At 38.9% G+C, this 8776-nt stretch overlaps 2 protein-coding genes across 2 annotated transcripts; both read right to left on the bottom strand.

Annotated features, from left to right (window-relative positions):
- Positions 1–1046: 1046 nt before the first annotated feature.
- Positions 1047–3234, bottom strand: LOC125384143. Its single transcript, XM_048402620.1, has 3 exons — positions 3083–3234; positions 1961–2058; positions 1047–1532 (listed from the first exon to the last, which is right to left on the bottom strand). The coding sequence occupies exons 2-3, from the start codon at positions 2031–2033 to the stop codon at positions 1174–1176; spliced, it is 432 nt and encodes a 143-aa protein (XP_048258577.1). The 5' UTR covers positions 2034–2058; positions 3083–3234; the 3' UTR covers positions 1047–1173.
- A 3099-nt stretch (positions 3235–6333) lies between these two features.
- LOC125384142 lies at positions 6334–8401 on the bottom strand. The gene is made up of 3 exons (XM_048402619.1): positions 8251–8401; positions 7129–7226; positions 6334–6700 (listed from the first exon to the last, which is right to left on the bottom strand). The coding sequence occupies exons 2-3, from the start codon at positions 7199–7201 to the stop codon at positions 6342–6344; spliced, it is 432 nt and encodes a 143-aa protein (XP_048258576.1). The 5' UTR covers positions 7202–7226; positions 8251–8401; the 3' UTR covers positions 6334–6341.
- Between the last annotated feature and the right edge of the window lie 375 nt (positions 8402–8776).

Here is an 8776-nt window from a genome sequence, read left to right as displayed (position 1 = left end):
GGGTCCAGAGATCTAGAATATAGCTCAGAACGAGAACATCTATAAGTTCTGTGTTGGAGTACGTTGGATAAATCGTGGACATTCCGCGCTATCATTTTATGAAGGTGTGAAGGTTTTGAAACCAAAGACCTACGCGTTTGTTGAAAAGTCTTGGAATCGTTTGATAGATATTTATTACTTTTAAAACTTACGTCCTTGTTGTCAAACGGTCCACGTGGGTGGGTGTTTAAATGACGTCACCCGTTAGGCATTAACCAATGAAATGCGTGTGTTATCAAGACGTCATATTGACCTGTCAGATCACTCGTATAAGCTCCGCCCACTAGAGTGCGGTAGTGTGATTAAGAGTGGGTAATTATATAAGTGTAATGCATGGTGTGTAATTATATAAGTGCAATGCATGGTGTGTAATGAATTATGTGTAGTATTATAGAATTATTATTATTATTATTATTATTATTATTATCATTATTATTTATGTTTAAATAGTTACAAATCATTGAACCATACCATCATTACCTGAAAACCTCGGTTTAAGCTTAACTCAATGGCACAATGTAAGTAGAGAAAATAGAATATGCACATTATGTTTATAAATATATAACTGCGAATATCCTTCAATTGAAAAGTATTTATCACTAATGTCAATAAAATATAGGCATATCTATATGTATATGTATATCTATATATATATATATATATATATATATATATATATATATATATATATATATGTATACCAATGCACTGAACATATCTATGTCTATAAGTGTGAGCATATGTACATATGTCTTCCCTGCATCACGTGCTTTGACTTAACTTGTAGTGTATGACCTTAATGTATAATGTATAATGTGTAATGTGCTGTGTGATTCATAGTGTGTAGTGTATGTTCGTATGATGTGTTCGGTGCGATGAAATTCTCTTTAATATTCTCACCCCATTTACAAGTAGTGCCATATAAATATACATATGTATACATACATTCAAGACCATACCGATACAGTGAGTGTGGTGGAACAATCGATAACAATGAATGCAAGGTAATCAATTAAACATTTTATTTCATTAGACAGAAACCATGACACAAAAGCATAATCTCAAAAACTCAAAACTAAAAAAAATCCGTCTCATGTCACTCCGAGAAAACATTTTTCGTTGAAAGCACATCATCTAACCAACGATGGCGGAGCTGGCTCCAATTGGCTGAGCGTCAAGCTGGTCCAAGATGAGCGCAGCGTAGAGAGGGTCGTAGCTGTTTCTACCTGTACGGGCGGAGGGGGCGTAAGGGGAGGCAATCTGGTTGAAGCCGTGCAATAGACCGGGATGGTTGATATCAAGGGCATCAGCAAGGAGGTAGTCGTTGAGGAAGTTGTTGTATCCGTTGCCGTGTCGTGGTGCGTATCCAGATCGTGCAGCAGTAGGTACCCGTGCAGCCTGCCTAGGTTTGTCTTGGTTGATGATAATCACCCTGGGTTGTTGGTTGGCATACCCTTTGACAGTCCTGGGCTGCACTTGCAATCCTGAGGCACCTGGAATTAAATCGCCTAGGTATTAGAGTGAGTGAGTATGGCGTTTTCGGCAACATGACTTCTACGATCACAAAAGAAAGGGTGTCCCACATTGTTTCAATGTCGGAAACAAAGTTTTGAGATTGAACAGCCAACGGTTTAACAACTATATTGGTCCTCTGCCGTCAGTTCCTCAGAGGTATGCATGATAGTGTGTATGGCCCATGAAAGTCCAGAAGGATGGAGACAATAAAATCATAACGATTTCCATCAACGAATCATTGTTAAAACACACTGATGATAGGAGGTCAACAGTCAGGAATAAGGAAGAATACCCAATATTTGCTAGAGGTAATGAGTAGTTAAACGACTCAGAGGGACATCAATAAATTTCATATTTTTTTGCTCCGGGTAGTGAGTATGACGATGCGATTGACTTCAATACTTACGAATGTAACGGGCATCACTTATGACACACAAACAGGCCAGGATGGCAGCAGGTAGAATTATAGCCGTCCTCATGATTCGGGTGGTTGTAATTTCTGTTCTGTAAAAGTGAATGTATAACGAACAATAATGTTCAATGCAAGATGATATAGCATATTGAAAAGTAATATTTAATGCAAGTTATATCAACAAACATAATGACAACACACGTTGAAGTGTAGTTATGGTTAGGCGACTATTATATTTGCTTTGGTTCAGAGTTTACCATTTACATTGACTGACTGAGATTTTATGAAAGCTAACAAATGACACATTCGCACACATATATTTACATCTCCCGAACAGGTGGTGAGGTAAAATGGGGTTTAATGACGCTTTCAAAATTATTGCACTCATATAGTGACATGTATGCACGTGTGTGTTTGTGTGTGTTTGCTTGTACTAGTCCGGACTAATGCCGATTTTATAGTGCTAGCCCACTGGCACTGCCGCAGTTTAACATGAATAGTGAGTGAGTGAGTATGGTTTTACGCCGCTTTTAGCAATATTCCAGCAATATCACGGCGGGGAACATCAGAAATGGGATTCACACATTGTACCCATGTCGGAAATCGAACCCGGGCCTTCGGCGTGACGAGCGAACGTTTTAACCACTGGGCTACCCGACCGCCCCTGCAAATCCTAGGGCGAACACCTGGTATCATCACTTCTGATAGTGATCCATAAAGATATGCCTATGATGTAGTCTGAATCGCACAATGGATATTTCTTATGAGCTTTAACCACCAGGCTACCCGGTCGTCCCTTGACATGAATACCACACTCAGACACAGTATACTGACTCTGAGCCGACCACTCCTTGCTTTAGCCCCTTAATGCCGAGCGCCAGACAGGGTAACAACAAGTATCATCTTTTTTGTGTATTTTGGTTTGACGTGGCCAAGGATCGAAGCCCGGACCTTCCGCTGTTTCCAAGGGGCGATCTCTAACGGAAAGGTACTTAATACACAATAATATAAGGATGCTGAAGAACATGACACGTGAATACATCAAGTATACAAGCGATATTAGACTCCACAGTCGGTTTACAAGAAAAGATAAATTGAAAAGAAAATATAACAAACAGTTGGCTCACCTGTTGCTGCTGCTCTGTGGCTACAATTGGAGAATGATGGTGTCCAGAGAAATGAGGAATACTTTTATACGCCAGCCGGACATCCTTCAGGGAGCATCGTGACACAGTGACGTCACAGTGGTCACTGTCATGCAACTTACCCTGACAATACCATGCCTGTATTGGTTGGACAGTCAAATTCGTTTGTGATGTAAGTATGAAATGCTACTATGTTCTTACATATAACAAGACGTCCATCATAAATCAAGCCTCCTTGTACCCATCAACGAGATGAAAATATCCCGAGGCAGGATTTAGACAAAAACAATTACAGGTTCATCAATAGATTTAACTACAATTACATATTCATTGACAGTGACTAACACGAATGCCTGTCATACAAAGATTTTAAGGAATGCACAGTGTGTAAAACTATAGTTTTGCCTAGAACAACCCGTGACAAGATGAAAAAATGAATTGCTTTAATGTTGACATCCTATACAGCTGATGAATGATTCCTGAATGTAATTTTATAAGATTTCCAACTTGAAATGGTCACTTTCATACTTATGGAAAAGTGTTTAAAGCCCCACCCTGACTATAAATAGCCCGCAAGGTGGCGGTGTTTCAGTTTCGAACAATGACTGACAATGTAAACACAACCGAGTGTCGGGAGAAGTCTTTTGAAAACCATACGGGAACCAGATCACCATTGACCGTCAAACTTCGTATTAACTTGAATGACAAACCATGGATCCCAAAAATGGATCCATATCAAGATATAAGTCAATAAATTTTCTGTAGTTTTATCATAAAAAATCGAATCGATCGTGTTTGGCGTCTGCATCAATCACAGTGGGCGGAGCTTATTTACGGTTGCGCTATAAATAGCAAAGCACATGGTCATGTATACATGTGACACATTAAAAAATGAATGCATTTGTGGTCAAAGTGTATTGTGTTGTATATTTTTACGGCAGAACTGCAGCAGAACATCAGTTTCGGTTCATGTAACAGTAACGATACTTAAATACGAAATTGACATAGCGATTCTATCAGTTTAATCCGAAAATTACAGATATTTGTTTAGTTTTGGTCATTTGCATTCAACAGTCAACATTTATCTGAACATCATTTCGAAGTCTGTGAGGCTGTCCGTATTTTTTAAAATATTTTTATCTCCATTCCGACGTGAAATAATATAATGTCTTCGTGTCTCAATTTTGCTGCCGCTGTGGAAAATTGCGCACCGATCTAATAAAAGAAATACTACTAGATCTACCATTGCACCGTCATAAAAGAACCAGGTCAACTTTATCTTTGTTCCGTTGTTTATTCAAAATTCGTTTCCGAAGCAAAGCGAATCGATCTACATCAAAAATTAATTCATAGACTAGATTCTAGTACGAAGTGTTAAACCTTTTTTTTAAATGTCTTAAAATAACTTAAAATAAGACATTTTTTGATAAGTAATATATTTTATTTCGTCCACCCGCTCTCTGGTTAGTTGAGGCTTGAGGGGAGAAACACATACAAAAAATATGGATGGCCTTATGCAAATGCCACTTGGCATGCCAATCAAGAGGGATCTGGGTCACTGAGATCCGCCAAGTTTCACGGATCGAGTTACTTCGGCATGAGGCGCTTCATCGGACAAGTGTGACTTTGACCAAAATACATTGCTACTGGGCAATAAAAAAATGTCACGGAAACGACAAAAAACTACTTTGAAAATATTTTTTACCATTACCAGGGTTTTTTACACGATCATTGTCATCCAGATTCCAGATGCGGCAAGACGAACACAACGAAGAAAAACACTGTTGAAATCACCGATTGCCGTATATATTGTGAGAAATGTTATTTATAAACTGCATATATACCGTACACCACAGGATAACGATTGATGCCGTAACACTTATTATGTTTTATGTTCAATTACACTGCTCATATTCATCACGACAAACGTATTTCGTTCTCGTCCAGGACCCGGTTGTATCAAACTTTAATGATGCATTAACTAATGGTGCATTAAGCATTTAATGTATCATTAGGGTTTAATGTAGCGATTAGTTAATGAGGCTTTGATACAACCGGGTCCAGAGATCTAGAATATAGCTCAGAACGAGAACATCTATAAGTTCTGTGTTGGAGTACGTTGGATAAATCGTGGACATTCCGCGCTATCATTTTATGAAGGTGTGAAGGTTTTGAAACCAAAGACCTACGCGTTTGTTGAAAAGTCTTGGAATCGTTTGATAGATATTTATTACTTTTAAAACTTACGTCCTTGTTGTCAAACGGTCCACGTGGGTGGGTGTTTAAATGACGTCTCCCGTTAGGCATTAACCAATGAAATGCGTGTGTTATCAAGACGTCATATTGACCTGTCAGATCACTCGTATAAGCTCCGCCCACTAGAGTGCGGTAGTGTGATTAAGAGTGGGTAATTATATAAGTGTAATGCATGGTGTGTAATTATATAAGTGCAATGCATGGTGTGTAATGAATTATGTGTAGTATTATAGAATTATTATTATTATTATTATTATTATTATCATTATTATTTATGTTTAAATAGTTACAAATCATTGAACCATACCATCATTACCTGAAAACCTCGGTTTAAGCTTAACTCAATGGCACAATGTAAGTAGAGAAAATAGAATATGCACATTATGTTTATAAATATATAACTGCGAATATCCTTCAATTGAAAAGTATTTATCACTAATGTCAATAAAATATAGGCATATCTATATGTATATCTATATATATATATATCTATATCTATATCTATATATATATATATATATATATATATATATATGTATACCAATGCACTGAACATATCTATGTCTATAAGTGTGAGCATATGTACATATGTCTTCCCTGCATCACGTGCTTTGACTTAACTTGTAGTGTATGACCTTAATGTATAATGTATAATGTGTAATGTGCTGTGTGATTCATAGTGTGTAGTGTATGTTCGTATGATGTGTTCGGTGCGATGAAATTCTCTTTAATATTCTCACCCCATTTACAAGTAGTGCCATATAAATATACATATGTATACATACATTCAAGACCATACCGATACAGTGAGTGTGGTGGAACAATCGATAACAATGAATGCAAGGTAATCAATTAAACATTTTATTTCATCAGACAGAAACCATGACACAAAAGCATAATCTCAAAAACTCAAAACTCAAAAAAATCCGTCTCATGTCACTCCGAGAAAACATATTTCGTTAAAAGCACATCATCTAACCAACGATGGCGGAGCTGGCTCCAATTGGCTGAGCGTCAAGCTGGTCCAAGATGAGCGCAGCGTAGAGAGGGTCGTAGCTGTTTCTACCTGTACGGGCGGAGGGGGCGTAAGGGGAGGCAATCTGGTTGAAGCCGTGCAATAGACCGGGATGGTTGATATCAAGGGCATCAGCAAGGAGGTAGTCGTTGAGGAAGTTGTTGTATCCGTTGCCGTGTCGTGGTGCGTATCCAGATCGTGCAGCAGTAGGTACCCGTGCAGCCTGCCTAGGTCTGTCTTGGTTGATGATAATCACCCTGGGTTGTTGGTTGGCATACCCTTTGACAGTCCTGGGCTGCACTTGCAATCCTGAGGCACCTGGAATTAAATCGCCTAGGTATTAGAGTGAGTGAGTATGGCGTTTTCGGCAACATGACTTCTACGATCACAAAAGAAAGGGTGTCCCACATTGTTTCAATGTCGGAAACAAAGTTTTGAGATTGAACAGCCAACGGTTTAACAACTATATTGGTCCTCTGCCGTCAGTTCCTCAGAGGTATGCATGATGGTGTGTATGGCCCATGAAAGTCCAGAAGGATGGAGACAATAAAATCATAACGATTTCCATCAACGATTCATTGTTAAAACACACTGATGATAGGAGGTCAACAGTCAGGAATAAGGAAGAATACCCAATATTTGCTAGAGGTAATGAGTAGTTAAACGACTCAGAGGGACATCAATAAATTTCATATTTTTTTGCTCCGGGTAGTGAGTATGACGATGCGATTGACTTCAATACTTACGAATGTAACGGGCATCACTTATGACACACAAACAGGCCAGGATGGCAGCAGGTAGAATTATAGCCGTCCTCATGATTCGGGTGGTTGTAATTTCTGTTCTGTAAAAGTGAATGTATAACGAACAATAATGTTCAATGCAAGATGATATAGTATATTGAAAAGTAATATTTAATGCAAGTTATATCAACAAACATAATGACAACACACGTTGAAGTGTAGTTATGGTTAGGCGACTATTATATTTGCTTTGGTTCAGAGTTTACCATTTACATTGACTGACTGAGATTTTATGAAAGCTAACAAATGACACATTCGCACACATATATTTACATCTCCCGAACAGGTGGTGAGGTAAAATGGGGTTTAATGACGCTTTCAAAATTATTGCACTCATATAGTGACATGTATGCACGTGTGTGTTTGTGTGTGTTTGCTTGTACTAGTCCGGACTAATGCCGATTTTATAGTGCTAGCCCACTGGCATTGCCGCAGTTTAACATGAATAGTGAGTGAGTGAGTATGGTTTTACGCCGCTTTTAGCAATATTCCAGCAATATCACGGCGGGGAACATCAGAAATGGGATTCACACATTGTACCCATGTCGGAAATCGAACCCGGGCCTTCGGCGTGACGAGCGAACGTTTTAAACACTGGGCTACCCGACCGCCCCTGCAAATCCTAGGGCGAACACCTGGTATCATCACTTCTGATAGTGATCCATAAAGATATGCCTATGATGTAGTCTGAATCGCACAATGGATATTTCTTATGAGCTTTAACCACCAGGCTACCCGGTCGTCCCTTGACATGAATACCACACTCAGACACAGTATACTGACTCTGAGCCGACCACTCCTTGCTTTAGCCCCTTAATGCCGAGCGCCAGACAGGGTAACAACAAGTATCATCTTTTTTGTGTATTTTGGTTTGACGTGGCCAAGGATCGAAGCCCGGACCTTCCGCTGTTTCCAAGGGGCGATCTCTAACGGAAAGGTACTTAATACACAATAATATAAGGATGCTGAAGAACATGACACGTGAATACATCAAGTATACAAGCGATATTAGACTCCACAGTCGGTTTACAAGAAAAGATAAATTGAAAAGAAAATATAACAAACAGTTGGCTCACCTGTTGCTGCTGCTCTGTGGCTACAATTGGAGAATGACGGTGTCCAGAGAAATGAGGAATACTTTTATACGCCAGCCGGACATCCTTCAGGGAGCATCGTGACACAGTGACGTCACAGTGGTCACTGTCATGCAACTTACCCTGACAATACCATGCCTGTATTGGTTGGACAGTCAAATTCGTTTGTGATGTAAGTATGAAATGCTACTATGTTCTTACATATAACAAGACGTCCATCATAAATCAAGCCTCCTTGTACCCATCAACGAGATGAAAATATCCCGAGGCAGAATTTAGACAAAAACAATAACAGGTTCATCAATAGATTTAACTACAATTACATATTCATTGACAGTGACTAACACGAATGCCTGTCATACAAAGATTTTAAGGAATGCACAGTGTGTAAAACTATAGTTTTGCCTAGAACAACCCGTGACAAGATGAAAAAATGAATTGCTTTAATGTTGACATCCTATACAGCTGATGAATGATTCCTGAATGTAATTTTATAA

This window comes from Haliotis rufescens, unplaced genomic scaffold (genome assembly GCF_023055435.1).
Source record: "Haliotis rufescens isolate VD_foot unplaced genomic scaffold, xgHalRufe1.0.p SCAF_27, whole genome shotgun sequence".
NCBI classification, from domain to species: Eukaryota; Metazoa; Mollusca; class Gastropoda; order Lepetellida; family Haliotidae; genus Haliotis; species Haliotis rufescens.
This window is presented reverse-complemented; position numbering and strand designations above follow the sequence as displayed.